This window comes from Zophobas morio, unplaced genomic scaffold, assembly GCF_036711695.1.
Source record: "Zophobas morio isolate AGI-343-1 ecotype UQ-CSIRO unplaced genomic scaffold, CSIRO_AGI_Zmor_V1 ptg000046l, whole genome shotgun sequence".
NCBI classification, from domain to species: domain Eukaryota; kingdom Metazoa; phylum Arthropoda; class Insecta; order Coleoptera; family Tenebrionidae; genus Zophobas; species Zophobas morio.
This window is the reverse complement of record NW_026972151.1, coordinates 2420307-2438076: the sequence shown is the minus strand read 5'-3', so window position 1 is coordinate 2438076 and position 17770 is coordinate 2420307. Positions and strand designations below refer to the sequence as shown.

Sequence of the window (17770 nt, the reverse complement as noted above, 5' to 3'; positions counted from 1 at the left end):
TCGAGTACTTTCGGAGATTATCTGTCTAATAAAATCCGGGACAACAGACGGACAGACGGACGGACAGACGGACAGACGGACAGACGGACAGACAGACGGAAATGGGAGACCTATTTCTTCGTCTTCTAGGGGTCATGAAAGATCGAGAAAACGTAAAAGTAGAGAGTCGGCCGACGGACTCGATTACAATACTTCCTTTGCTTACGCTCGGGAAGTAAAAATTAAAAAGTTCTTTCAGGTTTTGCCTGTTCTAATTATCATAGAACTCTCATTACCGGCGACACCACAGTTTCAGAGAGCTGAGTTAAAATATGGTCATGAAAGACCTGCTGATGCTTTTCATTTAAACATACAGTTTACTGATTTTAAACTCTATTAACATTTATCTTTTTGGCACGATGCAAGATCCACTGAAATCTTGTATTTAAATGAGGCAATTCATTTAGATAATTACGATTCTGGTGCAAGGTACTGCAGAAGTGAACGGTCTCATAGGATGTGAGAATATTTATTCATGAGTCTACAATTTGGGATATCCGCATCATAACTCTGCGAAGAACTATATCACGCAGTTGTTGTTGTTAATTTTTTTGTACAGCTTTCAGGTATTTTATATCTGACTGGTTCCTACAGATAATTTTGATGTTTCCATTAACAACTTCAACAAACTACGCAAGAATGCAGTTAAAAAGATATTATTGTAGCATATAATAGGTGATTTTAATATCAAATTGAATGCAAATGATAAAAACAGTGTTTTTATGTCGTTTAGGTTATTTTACACGGTTTTTACGATATATTTATTGATAAATGTTCCTAAAAATAAATTTTCGCTCGTTACCACAACCCGTTATTACCTGATCGTGACGGTATTTGCATGATTTACCTTTCAAATGATACTGATATTACCTGTGACATAAACGTGCCCGATAAAAATTTTATCGCCTTGGTCACTTTAAAAAAGTGGTATGTAGTTTCATTTATAAAAATGTATCGAAGCTGTTCATTTATGTTTCGTTAATGATTGTAATTTACATAATGAAGTAAGTATCATTTAAAAATTTTATCGGCGTCATTAACGATATAATAGTTTATAATATTTCTCGGTAAAAAAGCTAAAAAGGTGGTCGGTACGTTACAAATGATTTAATTTTGAACCTATACGTTTCCGTAAGTCAATTCATTAATTTAATTTATTACAAAAAAGAAGGAAAGAGAAGAAGGTACAGGCGAATACCAACTAATTTTAAAATGGAATTCCACACAAATTATGAAATCTGGAATAATTTAAACATAATTAGAAAAAAGTGGTTTCAAGCTGATAATTTTTTTTCAAGCACTGCTGAAACTTTATTGAAGTCAGTTCCAGCGAAAAAAATACCTGAAAATATAATAAATTGCCTTCCAATGATGTTAGTCTAGCACTCACGAGCTTTAATATATAAATGAGACTTTATGGACGAAAATTCACGTTACACTGACATTAAGTTGTTTTTTTTCTTCCTTGATGGACTCTGCTATTTTCAAAGTTTTAAAAATAACCATCCATTTGCACAAAAAACCGTTCACGCCTTGTTCGCACTTATAGTATATCTACTCTTCTGAAAAAGTCAGTGGTGCACAGATGAGTATTCATGGAGGTGAAGAAAATTCTTTTTGCATATTTGGCTGGCTTTTAAACTGCAAAACCTACAAAATTTATCAACGTAAATGCTGACAAGAATCCCTTTTTCGCTGTAGGAGCCTTTTTTGGCGTTGCAACCATAAAACTTTTTTTTGCCTTAATAAATCAAGAAAAAATTAAAACTTCATTTATGGCTTATGTTTTTAATATTGTTACAGAAATAACAAGTTTTGAAAATATTTAAAACGAAAAATGTTCATAGAACTTTTAAAATTGACTGCATGGCTTAGCAAAAATGCTTACATATTTTTAATTCCATTGAAATATTAATTCGGTCATGTAAAATAAAAAGATAATTGGTGAAGTTACAGATAAATGTAATCAACTGCAACATTTGTAGAAAATAACAACATTGTTAAAATAATTGGTGTCGGGAATAACTTTTTAAATAATTAAAATAATTGAAATGAAATCTGGTATACGTACAATTATAGCACATAATTAATTAGTCAATTAAGCAAGAATGGTAAAAATTATGGTAAAAATTGTTTTTGTGTGACGCCTAGCCTCGAACTTTGGGGAGATGAAATTTAGTACAGTAACTGTGCGAAAAAATAATGTCACTCCAAACCAGTGTATCTGGATATCCGATTTTTGGCCAAATAAAGTAAAATAAATAAAAATTAATCTTAATTTGGAATTTTAGATACCAGTTGTTTCATAATACGCACTACTACTACTAGTATTTAAACAATAATGAAATAGAATAAAATAACGCCAACACTGACAGTTAATAGGAATTGAATACAACCAACTTAAACATGACTAGATTATTGTTTTTACTTAACTGGGCTTTCCACCACATTTTGTAACTTGACCTTGAGTGCGACAAATAAAACGAGATTCGATTTGGTTGGCAGAACGTTTAAGACTTCACGAAAGTCACCACCACTTTTGAAATCATTTTGATACAATATAAAATAATTTCATTAATTTAATATCACATCTTACGCATAAAAAATAATTATTATTGTGTACCAGAGAAAAATCGGTAAGTTTTTTTTTTGTATTTTTAAATCGTCTTTGGAATAACATGCATCTTAAAGCAAACAATTACCTGATGTATAGATATTTTAATAATTATAAATTATGTAAGTTCACGGCAATCTTCATTTAATTTTCTTTTCAAATCATTACACACGTGGATTAATAATAATAATTACCCACTCCGACAGTTGCTAATAAATAACAAAAACAATTTCATAATCACTCGCTAGTTAAAAAAAATATAGGTGTAAAAAATACATTATGCAGAAAAAAATAAATTGAATTTGTGACATAACACTGTCAATTAGACTGCTTACACCCCGGCAATAATTACAAATTTATAACAGCTCGAAACAAATTAATTAAAATAAAAGCTTTCAGTAAAATGCAATTATGCTACTCAATAAGTGACCAACGGACTCGTTGATTGTAAAATTATTATCCAATTTTATTTTTCCCGAGCGTAAGCTTATGCAGCATTGCAGTATGGTCCTTTTGGCGAATCACTACTTTCATGTTTTCTCGACTTTTTACAGCCACCAGATAATAAAAAGTAGATCTACATTTACTGTGGATCTGTCTGTTAGCTACTTTATTAGAGTGATAATCTCCGAAACTAGCGAACTGATTGTTGTGAAATTTTATATTTATTTAAGAATATCGTATTGATGGTAAAACACTAACCTAAATTTGTCTGATGATCTCCACTTGATGAGGTCATCTCCAAGTATTGCAAAGTAACCCTATTTCAACTAAACAACGTGTTTTTATACCATCTAGATTTTTGTAAAAAAAAATCAAAATTCTTTGCAGTCACCTATATCTACATCACATTTCAAATTACTCTTATCCAATTAAATTGTATTGTAATAAACAATGTAACAACAGCAATCTTATGATTTTAGAATGAAAAAAAAAAATGAATAGATAAGTCGTTCTTGATTTATTCTTTATAATCAATTTTAAAAACACAAATATACCTATGTGTATTGTTAAAACACAAATATTATTGCATCTCAGGGCATCTTCTTACTTCCCGAGCGTAAGCTAAGGTCTCCCGTTTCCGTCTGTCTGTCTGTGTGTCGATTTTTACTAGACACGTGATCTCCGAAGCTACTGGACCGATTGTTGTCAAATTTTATAATATATGTATGGTAGGAATATCATGTAGATAGTAAAATGTTAACCAAAATTTGGTTACTCATCCCCACCAACGATTTGATGACGTAATTTCACAGAAGTTTATTTAAAAAAATTAAATGTTGCACAATAATATAGTCCTATACTTGTGGTAAACAAATCTACTTTGAGTTTTTTCCTATACGATCAAATCTTCTCAAAAAAATTAGCACCGTACAATAACATTTTTCCACTAACATAGAATATCAACGTCCGTATTTGCATATCGACACGCGACCGTTTAATTTTTTTTCTCTCGCACTGTGTATTATCTATGTTATACATTTTTTAATAATGATAAAAGAATTATAATATTCAGAACATTTTGTTCGATAACACTAGTTTACAAGGTTTTATATCCAAAGACAAAAATAGTTGAATCTAAAGGATTTGGGTTCGGGAAATTCAAATCTGAAAGCAGAAAAAATCCATCACGTCAGGTTTTTGAGATATTTATATAAACATACCCCGGATTTTTTTTCTTTTATACAACTCTTATAACTTTTTTATTTTTAAATATATATGAACATATAGTTCTTTAAGCAAATTTGTATCATTTTCAAAGACCATTTAGGTAAATAAATGTCAATTTTTCAAGCTACTAGATTGTCATCAATGTGTTATTTAAAATTTTTCAAGTATTGATTTTAGAATAATTGGTTGCTTTTGACTTATCTACGGGAAGTGATAATAAAAATGTGAGGTTGACCTCACAAAGATCTTTTAAAATGATACAAATTAGCTCAAAGAAATACATATTATAATTAATCTATAAGAATAAAGAAGTTACAGGGGTTGTATCAAATAACAGCAATACCCAGTATATATTATAAACATTATGACTGAAAATTAAAAATGGTTAACACTGACGTTCTTTTATTGGCAGTACTGTCAGTTTCCCTTATAATAGACCAACAGTAACACATTTTCGTCCCAAAAACCGTTATACCTTCATTTTAAGCATATTTGAACAGGTCTTCCCGCTTTAGGTACTATAATTTTACCACAAATGTAACAAAACTGATTGGCACTTACTTTCCACGATCTCGAAGACATTTTTATGCGACAATTGTGCATTAACATGAATCAGTTTAACACAAACGTAAAGCAAAGTTCATTATTTTGGATTTATGAAAAAACCTGACGTGATAAGGATTATCCGTTTTTGGATTTGTTATCAGTAAGTAATTTAGAAGTAAAAAATATTTTTTTTTATTTTTGGATACGAAAAAAAGTTTAAATTTGTAAACTAGTGTAATTTTAGTTCTCTGTTTTGAGGAAACAAACTCATTCAAATCAAACGGATTGGCACGTGACATTCTTTTGATGTATAAATATAAACACTTGGAGTTAAACTTGTTATTATTGTTGAGAGAACATGTTTTCCATTAGTTTTCTGTTTTAAATATATTTTATTTAAATTGGAAGACATGAAATTTGTAATGGGAATAAACAAATAATCGCTAGATCAAGTTTATTGATAAGAAGTAATATATCAAAGTGACCATTTTACAAATTTTGTTTTGTTAACATGATTAAATATTAGGAACATTAAATTAAGGACAAAGAAAATGGAATCAAAATAAAAATGGAAGCAATAGTTACTTGGCAAAATTTTAAGTGACGTCTAGAATTTCATCGAAATAAGTTTTCGGAAATTGTATCTAATAAAATCACCTATAGACGGGCACCGAGTGACAAACGAAACCTAAAAACCTATATTTTCGTATTCTTCAAACTGTGAAACGTCGCACTGACCCTATTGATGTTTCCATTTTTACTAAGATTAAAATAACTGTATTATATACAGTGCTAACATCAGATACCCCATAAAATCACTTGCGTGTGTTGAAATTTTGAAGGTCAACAAATCCGGCTCCAGATTTAATTAAATGTTTTTCTTATCTGCTATCAGTAAACACAAAAAAAGAATTTTGGAGTTGTTTTAAAAGGTTATAAATTTAATGCAATAAAAAACCTAAACAAACAAGAAAAATTATCGCTCCTATTTCTATTGTTCCCGATTCTGTTTGTATCATGCTTCCGGAACCCTATTTTACTACTGCCATGTAACCTTAGAAGAGGAATGTGTCAGATTATATAATAGTTAGTAACGCAAATCACTGTACATATCATGTCCTGTTTTGACCGAGCTCAGAACAGCACAATCAATTAATCATTAACAGCTGCGCATTGAATTTAAAACAATTACTATATACCTATTAAAAACAATAATTTTTAGGGCATTTTTGTTGGTTCTTTTATACAAGCTGTATTTTTACGCTTTGATTCCTTTGCTATTCCTCAGAAATGTTACCAAGTCTATAATTATTCATATTTGTTTGTCTTGCAACAACACATTATATACCATCAATTTCATCAATTCTCCCAAAAAGGCATTATTTAATTATTACTTTATACTAATTAATACACGCAAACGTGCATGCGTGATATTACTGTCATTCCAGCAACGTAGTTATCTGTGTTTAAAAGTGTCCACGATTCACCTGGACCATTCCCATGAAAGGTCAAACAGTGAAACAAAAAATAGATGCGTGTAATTATTTTTTATTAAACCATTTAAAACATGTTTCTTCCTAGTGTATTATACTTCCACAGGCGCTGGTGCTGAAATTACAAAGAATCCGTGCAGTAGATATTAATTACCTGAGCAACATTTTAATATTCACTCACTTGTTGCTCCAACTCCACCTCTGCCATTAGGTCCCATCCCAAAACAACTGGCACCCTTACCAGCAACTTCCAATACATGACCTTTTTCTCCATTCTTAGCCACTCCCACTACGTCCTTTCCCATGTTTCCATTAACAGCAGAAAGAGGGTGAGGTTTGACTTGTAGCACCTCCCACTACAAAAGAACTGTCAGTTTTTCTCGTTATGTGACACTAAATTTACTTGTCACCCCCATTAACACTATAAATATAGCTGGGACAGAAAACATACTTGCTGTATGTCAAGGAAATGCTATGGAGGGGCTTTTATAGAGAAAAACGGAAATGTCTCTAGTATCCTATATTTGTTTACATCATATACACCATGTTCTTATTAGCCATTAATTTTTATAGTGATAATCTCATTAACGAGCCGCTGCTGTTGTTGTAGCTGCTGTGGTAGTGGTATCTGCCGCTGCTGTAGTAGCTATAAACAAACTTGGTACCATTTCTTCAATTTACATAGATACTTACTTTCGCCGCCGCCGCCTCTTCCCCCATGTCTGCCATGACAGTTAGCCCCCCGATTTTGAGCACCACCTCTCGTCAAGGACGGATGATCATCCCGGTGATGAGGTCTAGCCTCAACCTAAAATTTTCAAATTTAACAAAAATTCTCAAAGTACATAAAATTACCAAAATTAGGCACATTACAAGTAAAGTGCAAAGTACAAGCTTCATCTCGTTGTGTGTTTGCGTCAGTACCACCCAAACGCCACTTTTATACCATTTGTTGGCGACAATAGCCCCATTGACGCATTTTAAAATAATTCACACTTTTCATTAATTCATTAATTTTTTTATATTAGAAAAAATAAACCTCCCATTCAGAGTCATAACCTTGTCGGCAGATGAAAAATAGTAAATTATATAACACAACGAAATATAACACACAATTAAGCCCAGCACTTCCTCTCTATTCAATTCCGTTAATCATCACTTTAGAAAAATGTCCGTGTCATGGCAAACATGGCGTCTGAAGGGGTGGCAAAGGCCGCCAAGATCGCAACACAATGCGCTTACCCCCACCGAGGGTGTGTTATGGCGGCATGAGGGGTGGCATTATTGCGTGTGACCTTGAGTGAACAAGTCACATTCATTCGTTTTAATCATAGCCAATCGTCTGTTGCATGTGTAAAATGATGTGTATTCGAATGCAAATTGCTTAAATATAACCTTACCGCCAATTGTTAGATGGTAATAAATTCTGCAAGACTTATTCAGTTTGAGTTCGTTTAGCGATGGCTCTGAATTTAGTGGACGTGAAAAGCGAATACGCTAAAGACAAGGATTTGAAGGAGGAAGACGTGAAGGCGTTCATAGAATGGGTAAACAAGCAGCCGCATCTGCCAGAAATTAACGGTAAGTTCTAATTTTTGTGAAAGTTCAATCTTAACTGGTTCCACAGAGGTTCAAGCAATTCTGTTCCTGCAAAGTTGCTACTTCCGAAATGAGGCTGCCAAGGCTGCGATTGACACGTATTTTACAGTCAGGACTCTCTGCCCCGACTTGTTTTTCGAGAGGAATCCAAAGAACTCTCCTCTGAAAGAAGGTCTAGATGTTACGTAAGTCAAATAAGGACCTCCGCGATCTTCCTCATCTTTATTTTGAAAATTACAGATTGTTCTCAGTTCTCCCAAAACTGACGCCAGATGGCTATAGCATCATTTTTATGAAGCTGATGGACTCCAATCCAGACAACTATAATTTTGCTATGCAACTTAAATACTTTGATATGGTTTGCATGCAGTACCTGCACCAACAAGGTACTTCCAAAGGGCATCTGATCGTTTTGGACATGAAGGGTGTCGTTTTTGGTCATCTTACCAAACTTGGGCCTCTTACGATGAAGAAGTTCTTGTACTACTTACAAGAAGCGATGCCTCTAAGACTAAAAGGTTTACATTACTTCAACATCGTGCCATTTATGGATAAAATTCTCGCTCTGATGAAGCCCTTCATGAAAAAGGAACTTATGGACATGGTAAATTAGATATCTTCGAAAGTCTGCTGAGGTTAACTGATGAAATGTCCTTTTTAGCTTTATTTGCATAATACTGCAGATGACATGACTAAATTTGTTCCCAAGGATTGCCTACCTCAAGATTATGGAGGTTCCGTTGAGCCCCTGAATGTTTTACATGGTAGGTATGAAATTTAAGTGATGTACCTAATATAAATAGTAACGCATTTTTAGAAAAAGTCAAAAGCAACTTAATGCAAAATGTTCCATTTTTTGAATGGGAAGATAAACATAGTGTTGATGAAAGTAGACGGCAAGGAAAACCGAAGAATGTTAGTGACTACTTTGGAGTTGAGGGCACTTTCAAGAAGTTGGAGTTGGATTAGATTGTGATTTAATCACTGCTTTAATAGTGCAATTAATAATGTCCATTTGCTTTAAAATGTAAGATCATTCGTAAGATAAACAACTTGACAGCTGCTGAATTAGTTTTGTTTTCAACTGTTTTGTAGCTTCGCTTGAGAAATCTGTGGGCACAAATATACATATATGTGTCATTTTACCTGTTTTTGTGTCTTATTTAAAGAAAACATTCTACTCAAGTTTACCCATGCGAAAATCGCTCATTGGTTGTTATAGCAGTAAAGACCTCTTTTAGGAACTAAAGTAAGAACATAATCAATCACAACAAACTCTAAAAGCAATTTTTCTTCACTCAAACTTTGTATTTCTGCTGCTGACTCCATACATAGAGATTATCTGTCTCATAAAACAGACGTAGGCAGACAGACGACAGACAGACGGAAACGGAAGACTTACGTTTTCTTGCTGTAGGACTCATGAATGTCGAGAAAACATGACAAAACAAGTTATCATTCATCCTCAGCTAACGGTCGGGAAGTATTATAAAAATACAAAAAGAAAAACTTCGTTAAATGTTGCAGAAAAACAAAAGTAAAAAAAATGATAACGAATATTATTCTATGTATTCTATTATTTTTATAAATTTTATAAATAATCGAGTAATAATAAAGAAAAACAATTTTTTGTGTATCAAATACTCGATGTATAATTTCATGAATAGACTGATATTAAAATAAACATATAATACAACGTGGTATAAGAATGTACATCCAGTCAACTTCGAAATTTCTTGATGATTATTTAGCGTCTAAGTCCCTATATAAGTTAGGGACTTCGATTCATCGACGCCTCTTCCAAATGCCCAATCATAATGCATAGCCTAACTTAATTAAAGTTTTTCAGTGTTTACTGTATACAACCAATAATTCAAATCGTATGGTAAATTTTGCTACCTACCTGATGGAAAATGTAAAAGTGACAGATTTTTCAAATCGATCTGGATGTATGATATTTGATAATCACCCTGTGTAATAAATACCAGTTTGCAACTTAATGAGTTTGTTCATTTAATTACCAAAGCTGATTTGCATGTTGCACGCTGAACCATAAACAATTATTGCTATTTTAGTAACACGCTACGTATCAGAAAAATAGTGTCGAAGAAAACACAATCGTATTTTATCACAGAGAGCACCAGTATAAAAATGACCTCTGCATTAATCGACGTTAAAATTTTATATGATAAAGACAAATGTTTAAAAAAAGAAGATGTTGACAATTTGTTAGAATGGGCTAGTAAACAACAACATCTTCCTAAAATAAATGGTGAGTACTCACAACCAGTTCACAACAATTCATTAAATCACGTTTTTAACATTTGTAGAATTGCAAGCAATTCTTTTCCTTCACAGCTGCTACTACCGACAAGAATTTACCAAAACTACAGTTGACACTTTTTTTACTTTTAAAACACTATGCCCTGATATGTTCACAAACAGGGATGCTTCATCAAATTCGATGCAAATAATTATGGGACTTAGGTGGCATTTCACAACTAATTTAAGAGCTAAATAATAATTTTAGAAATTTTAGCTTCGTTACTGTATTATCAAAAAAGACGCCAGAAGGCTACAGCATTATCTTTATAAAATTTGTAAACAGCAACTCCGATAACTTTAATCTTTTGGATCAACTCCGATACGTCAACATGGTTTGCATGTTACATTTGTACCAGGAAGGACCGTCAAATGGTTATCTAATTTTAGTTGATTTAAAGGAAATGACTTTTGGTCACGTTTTGAAACTAAGACCGCTCTTAGCGAAACATTTCTTTTATTATTTACAAGAGGCAATGCCTGTTAGATTAAAGGGAATACATTTTTTCAATCCCGTACCATTCATGGACAAAATTTTGGCTCTAATAAAGCCATTTTTGAAAAAAGAAATATTGGATGCTGTAATATTTCCACTAAACCTGTAGAAGTTTTATTCATAATGACTATGTTGTAGTTACATGTTCACGAGACATTTAATGATTTAACAAAGTTTGCACCACAAGAATGTCTGCCTGTAGATTATGGTGGATCAGAAGAAACTATAGCACATCTGCATGGTATGTATTTTTTAACTCTGCACCACTTATACTCGTTAACTTTATTTTAGAAAAAATAAGAAACAGATTAACTGAAAATATTGCTGTTTTTGACTGGGAAGAGACATTAACGGTTAACGAAAGCAAAAGGATGAAAGAATCAAAAATAAACGATTTCTTTGGAATTGATGGCAGTTTTAAAAAATTAGAAATTGATTAATAATTAATAACAATTAAAAAGATTTTTCTTGGTTTCTACGGTTCTCATTGTTTATTAAAGATGATGTCACCACTTTTTACTAGAAGTTTTTCATATTAAAAAATAAACAATTACTTAGGTAAATAACAAAAATTGCATCATGTTATGAACACAGAAGATGTCATCAATTCTCCGGAAGGTAAACGTATTTTATTTCCTAGAAGTATTTTATAATCTCTAATGTAATCTATAGGTCTGTTAACAATATGTGTAAGAATTTCATTGTGTAGTTTTCAAAATAAATAAACTAACAAGTTTGTTATCAAAACATATCTTGCGACACTCCTTGCGCGTAAAATTAAAGACAGAATTCGACGATTAAGTCACAGGTAAGAAAGTTAACACTGCAGATAAGAAGATTAATTTAGCAAGTCTTAAGGTAAAGTTAAAAATTATCTGAAAAATATCAGCAAAGAAATTTTAGTTTGAAATTAAATTTAATGCCTTTTTTTTGTCATATTTCACCAGTGTGAGCCATATGACAACCTGTTCTGAGTAATCGATTACCTAGACGCACTTGTGGACTTTCTGAAAAAGGAGACGACTGACTATAGTTTCCACGTTCTAGTGTTTGTAGCTTCAAACAGTTTGTTAAAAAATTGCCAAAAATGTTACTTTTAACAATTTTTCTTGAACTGTTGAATGTGAGGCAGCAGTTAAAAGACTGAAAGATGCACTATGTTCTAGTCCTATTTTGTCCTATCTTCAATCATCGGGAATGTTCATCTTGGATACAGACGCGAATAATAGAGACTTTGTTTTGTACTACATAGTGAGCTTACTTTTAACATTTCTTATGTTTTCTCTAACTATTCCTCCACCAAAGCCAAGAGAATATTCAAACTGGTAACATTGCGCAAGTCTGATTTTGAGTGGTCAGTGAGTTCCCTGCAAATGTTAGACTTCCAATAACGTCCGTCACAGACCTAAAATTTTTTATTGGATACAAAGACTACCTTCTTAGATTACTGTAAAATTCTGGAGCCATAAACTTCTACTGCACAAACTCAAAGAAATAGTGGATTATTAAGTTTTATAAAATTTTTAATTGATAGGAATTTAGTGAATGTTATTAGTGTCTATATTTGACAGATTTTACTATTTTAAATATTTTTATGAATATTTTTCATATATCGATGTACATTTAGGTCAAATTTAGTATATATATATGCGCAAATTTTGATCATTTTTCGATGCATCCGAGTTTTAAAATAATAAATTTGCAATGAACAAGTTTTTTCATTTAATCTTGAAAACTTATTTGCACATTGCACACTGAACCATAAACAACTATCGCTACTCATCTAATCTGTAACACACTACTTATCAGAAAGATAATGTCTAAAGAATCACAAGAGTTTTTACAAAATAGAACAGCAGTATAAAAATGACTTCTACATTAATCAACGTTAAAGTTTAATATGACAAAGACAAATGTCTAAAAAAGGAAGATGTTGACTATTTGTTGGAATGGACTAATAAACAACAACATCTTCCTAAAATCAATGGTGAGTATTCACAACCACTCCTTTTTATTAAACCACGTCTGTAACCTTTGTAGAATTGCAAGCAATTCTTTTTCTTCATAGTTGCTACTACCGACAAGAACTAGCCAAAACCACAATTGACAATTTTTTCACTTTTAAAACACTATGCTCTGATATGTTCACAAACAGGAATCCATCAACTTCGATGCACAAAATTCTGGAACATAGGTAACACTATACAACTAACTTAAGGCCTAAACAATCATTTTTGAAATTTTAGCCTTGTTACCATCTTTCCAAAGAAGACACCAGAGGACTGCAGCATTATTTTTATAAAATTTGTAGACAGTAACTCCGATAATTTTAATCTTTTGGATGAACTCAAATATATCAATATGGTTTGCATGTTACATTTGTACCAAGAAGGACCTTCGGATGGTTATTTAATTTTAGTCGATTTGAAGGAAATGAGTTTTGGTCACGTTGTGAAAATAAGACCTCTCTTGACGAAAAATTTCTTTTATTATTTACAAGAGGCAATGCCTGTTAGATTAAAGGGAATTCATTTTTTCAATCCCGTGCCATTCATGGACACATTTTTGTCTCTAGTAAAACCATTTTTGAAAAAAGAAATGTTGGACACTGTAATATTTTCAATTAACCTTGTAGAAGTTTCATTAATAATGACTATGTTGCAGTTATACGTTCACGAGACAATTGATGCTTTAACAAAATTTGTACCATTGGAATGTTTGCCTGTAGATTATGGTGGATCAGAAGAAACTGCAGCACATTTGCATAGTATGTATTTTTTAAGTTTGCACTACTTATACGCATTAACTTTATTTTAGAAAAAATAAGAAACAAATTAATTGAAAATACTGCTGTTTTTGACTGGGAAGAGACATTAACAGTTGATGAAAGCAAAAGGATGAAAGAATCGAAAATGAACGATTTCTTTGGAATTGATGGCAGTTTTAAAAAATTAGAAATTGATTAATAACATTTTAAAAGGTTTTTTGTTGGTTTCTACGGTTCCCACAATTAAATAATTAAATAACAAAAATTGTAGCAGATTATGAACACACAAGCAGATGTCATCAATTCTCTGGAAGATAAACATTTTGATATAAGTCGATTTATTTATGTCACATTTATAAGTTGTAAGTTATTGCTGACTACGGGTTTTAAGAACTTTATTGTTTTACTCTTTTTTTTAATATTACAAGTTCCTGTTTTTCTATGCCCAAATCTTTCATTTGGCCTCCCTAATGAAGTTGTATATCCGTATCATTTAACTTATTTGAATACATATTACTGGAAATATTACAAACACTCTCTATACAGTCCAATCCTATAAGTCAATTAACTTCTAAAATTCAATTATATAATAAAACCTATTTACAGAACACATTTTTAAGAGATCTATCTCATAATAATGCACGGCAGACAACACAGTGAAATAAAAAACAAATATCCAACTCCCGATATTCTAACGGTTTAAGCATGCCAGTCAAGCTTTCAGATGGCATGATTTTTTCCCACTAATTACTCGACAATCACAACAAAAACCACACGAAAATCCGTATAGCACTTTGTGAGATTATCGCATTCAGACAGACAGACAGACAGACAGACAGATAGACTTTGTTTTATCCTATATAGTGATCTTACTTTTAGCATTTTGTATGTTTTTTCTAACGATTCCTCCACCAAGGCCAAGATAATATTCAAACTGGTACTTAACATTTTGCGAGTTTGTTTCTGAATGGCTAATGATTACCGAGTTCTCTGGAAATATTAGACTTCCAATGAGTCCGTCACAGACTTAAACATTTTTATTGCATACAAAAATAGACTTCTCAAATTCCTGTCAAATTCTAGAACCACACAAACTTCTACTGCGGAGACTCTAAGAAAGAGTGGATTGTTAAATCACACATAAAGAATCATCAAAATGAAATTTAAAAATAATGTATTTTTATTAAACTTTTTCCAGAAATAAGCTAGGGAAGTATCATAATAATCCGACAAGCAGGTAAAATAATGGTTTCTGTATATTTCACGACCCCTAGATTGTGAAAAAATAGATCGCCTATTTCTGAAGATGTATACAATATGTCAATAAACAATGTTAATTATTCTTATAAGTTTTATTTGATAGTAATTTGGTGAAAGTTATTAGTTTCTATATTTGGTACATTTTGCTACTTTACAAATTTTTATGAATATTTTTCATATATCGATGTATACTTAAAGCAAATTTAGTGCATATCTGTTAAATGCACATATCTTGATCATTTTCCGAGCTTTAAAATAATAAATCTGGAATGAACCAGTGAACGAGAGCTGATTTGCACATTACATACTGAACCATAAACAACTACCTCTACTTTATCTAATCTTTAACAGACAGACTACTCATCAGAAAGATAAGATCTAATAATAGGGAAATACAAGAATTTTTATAAAATGGAAAAACAGTATAAAAATGACTTCTACATTAATCAACGTTAAAGTTTTATATGACAAAGACAAATGTCTAAAAAAGGAAGATGTTGACTATTTGTTGGAATGGGCTAATAAACAACAACATCTTCCTAAAATCAATGGTGAGTATTCACAACCACTATTCGTCATTAAATCACGTCTTTAGCTTTTGTAGAGGTGCAAGCAATTCTTTTCCTTCATAGTTGCTACTACCGACAAGAACTAGCCAAAACCACAATTGACAATTTTTTCACTTTTAAAACACTATGCTCTGATATCTTCACAAACAGAAATCCATCAACTTCGATGCAAAAGATTCTGGAACATAGGTGACGCTACACAACTAACTTAAGGCCTAAATAATAATTTTTGAAATTTTAGCCTTGTTACCATTTTATCAAAAAAGACACCAGAAGGCTACAGCGTTATTTTTATAAAATGTGTAGAGAGTAACTCCGATAATTTTAATCTTCTGGATGCACTCAAATACATCAATATGGTTTGCATGTTACATTTGTATCAAGAAGGACCTCCGAATGGTTATTTAATTTTAGTCGATTTGAATGAAATGACTTTTGGTCACGTTTTGAAAATGAGACCTCTCTTAGCGAAACATTTCGTTTATTATTTACAGGAGGCAATGCCTATTAGATTAAAGGGAATTCATTTTTTCAATCCCGTGCCATTCATGGACAAAATTTTAGCTCTAGTAAAACCATTTTTGAAAAATGAAATTTTGGATGCTGTAACATTACCATTAACCTTGTACAAGTTTTATTAATAATGACTATGTTGCAGTTATACGTTCACGAGACAATTGATGCTTTAACAAAATTTGTTCCATTGGAATGTTTGCCCGTAGATTATGGTGGATCAGAAGAAACTGCAGCACATTTGCATGGTATGTATTTTTTAAGTCTGCATTACTTATACTCATTAACTTTATTTTAGAAAACATAAGAAACAAATTAATCGAAAACAATGCTGTTTTTGACTGGGAAGAGACATTAAGAGTTGATGAAAGCAAAAGGATGAAAGAATCGAAAATGAACGATTTCTTTGGAATTGATGGCACTTTCAAAAAATTAGAAATTGATTAATAATAATAAATAACATTTTTCACCATAGTTTTTCAAATAAACATAAATAACACAATTTGTATCACATTATGAATACAGAAGATGCCATCAATTCTCCGGAAGATAAGTGCATTTTATTTCTTATTTTATAATCTCTATCGTAAACTTAGTCTCTTAAGAATATTTGTAAAAAGTTCATTGTGTAATCTTCAAAATAAATAAACTATCAAATTTATTACAGTCAAAACGTATTTTACGACACTCCATGTAAAAACGTAATGTTACAACATTTCTTATATTTTTTCTAACGATTCTTCCATCAAAACCAAGAGAATATTCAAACTGGTAACATTTCGCAAGTCTGATTCTGAATGGCCAATCATTACCGAGTTCTCTATAAATGTTAAATTTCCAGTGACGTCCATCACAGAATTAAAAAAAATTATTGGATACAAAAATAATCTCTTCAGTTTACTGAAAATAATTCTAGAGCCACAAACCTTCACTGTATAAAGCTAAGAATGAGTGAATTATTAAAGTATTCATAAAGAAACATGTGATAACATTAGACTTAAAAAGCATCAAAACAACGTCTATCCGATAAACAGGTAAATTAATGTTTTCTCGATATTTCACAATCCCTAGATTGTGAAAAAATAGATCACCCATTTCCGTCTGTCTACTCTCGTGTGTCGTGTCTGTCGTCTGCCTCTAATCTGTTGGCGACTTTATTAGACAGAATGATGCTCTTGATTGTTGTGCAATTTTATAGTTTGAAGCCTTTATCGGTCTATCTGTCTGTCTGTCTGTGTCATCGTAGCTCCCAAACGAATGAACCTATCTTAATAGTGCTTTTTTGGTTTGAAAGCTGGTTTAATCGGAATACTTCTTAGCTGCGTTTCATGATGATCACTTCAAACATTACAAGACTATGAGATAACACAATGTTATGCCTCACTACAACTTGTAAAATTCTTGGATCTATTTTGATTAACGATTTAATGTTTGCAAGACTTTAGAGTTTTCGGTTTTGCAATTTCAAGTATGATATGATTTTTAGTTTAATCTAGATCTCTAAGATGAAAATTCCATCATAAATCACAAATACAGAAGCATGTTATTTTACAAAATTTAAATATCATTTATCGCTGTTAAATTCGTCATTTCATTAGTGGAGATGATTGGTCAAATTTTAGTTAACGTTTTACCATATACATGATATTCTTAACATACACAAAAAAATTTAGCAATTGGTCCGGTAGTTACGAAAACAAACAACATACAGACAAACGGAAATGGGAAATCTATTTTTTCTTACCCTGAGGGTCATCAAAAGTCGAGAAAACCTGTAAGCAAACAATCGCTCGTTTGCAATTAATGAATTTGATCATTTAATTTTCGAAGCTGATTTGCACTGAACCATAAACAACCACTTCATTTAATCAGTAATACGCT

The 17770-nt window shown here is 31.7% G+C and overlaps 4 protein-coding genes and 1 long non-coding RNA gene across 10 annotated transcripts; 4 read left to right on the top strand and 1 right to left on the bottom strand.

The window, feature by feature from the left end:
* Positions 1–2604: 2604 nt before the first annotated feature.
* On the top strand, positions 2605–9107 carry LOC135142197 (alpha-tocopherol transfer protein-like). Its single transcript, XM_064073869.1, has 6 exons — positions 2605–2675; positions 7822–7944; positions 7991–8147; positions 8203–8566; positions 8624–8726; positions 8780–9107. The coding sequence occupies exons 2-6, from the start codon at positions 7824–7826 to the stop codon at positions 8929–8931; spliced, it is 897 nt and encodes a 298-aa protein (XP_063929939.1). The 5' UTR covers positions 2605–2675; positions 7822–7823; the 3' UTR covers positions 8932–9107.
* LOC135142201 (uncharacterized) lies at positions 6403–17739 on the bottom strand. 2 transcript variants are annotated; one of them, XR_010282468.1, is made up of 5 exons: positions 17634–17739; positions 7057–7171; positions 6774–7009; positions 6545–6719; positions 6403–6478 (listed from the first exon to the last, which is right to left on the bottom strand). It is a non-coding gene; the product is annotated as an uncharacterized LOC135142201 (long non-coding RNA). The 2 variants fall into 2 exon arrangements; XR_010282467.1 differs by lacking the exon at positions 17634–17739 and adding an exon at positions 7219–7827.
* On the top strand, positions 10010–11527 carry LOC135142199 (alpha-tocopherol transfer protein-like). The gene is made up of 5 exons (XM_064073870.1): positions 10010–10234; positions 10293–10449; positions 10502–10865; positions 10919–11021; positions 11072–11527. The coding sequence occupies exons 1-5, from the start codon at positions 10114–10116 to the stop codon at positions 11218–11220; spliced, it is 894 nt and encodes a 297-aa protein (XP_063929940.1). The 5' UTR covers positions 10010–10113; the 3' UTR covers positions 11221–11527.
* On the top strand, positions 12637–13991 carry LOC135142200 (alpha-tocopherol transfer protein-like). Of its 4 annotated transcripts, none has more exons than XM_064073873.1 (6): positions 12637–12767; positions 12821–12974; positions 13027–13390; positions 13445–13547; positions 13598–13760; positions 13822–13991. In XM_064073873.1, exons 2-5 carry the CDS (start codon positions 12922–12924, stop codon positions 13744–13746), a joined length of 669 nt encoding a protein of 222 aa, XP_063929943.1. In that variant the 5' UTR covers positions 12637–12767; positions 12821–12921; the 3' UTR covers positions 13747–13760; positions 13822–13991. The 4 variants fall into 4 exon arrangements, with proteins under 4 accessions (XP_063929943.1, XP_063929942.1, XP_063929945.1 ...); XM_064073872.1 differs by having other exon boundaries at positions 13819–13991; XM_064073875.1 differs by having other exon boundaries at positions 12849–12974; positions 13598–13991.
* Positions 15210–16506, top strand: LOC135142217 (alpha-tocopherol transfer protein-like). 2 transcript variants are annotated; one of them, XM_064073887.1, is made up of 5 exons: positions 15210–15358; positions 15403–15565; positions 15618–15981; positions 16035–16137; positions 16188–16506. In XM_064073887.1, exons 1-5 carry the CDS (start codon positions 15238–15240, stop codon positions 16334–16336), a joined length of 900 nt encoding a protein of 299 aa, XP_063929957.1. In that variant the 5' UTR covers positions 15210–15237; the 3' UTR covers positions 16337–16506. The 2 variants fall into 2 exon arrangements, with proteins under 2 accessions (XP_063929957.1, XP_063929959.1); XM_064073889.1 differs by having other exon boundaries at positions 15213–15358; positions 15412–15565; positions 16188–16502.
* Positions 17740–17770: the final 31 nt, after the last annotated feature.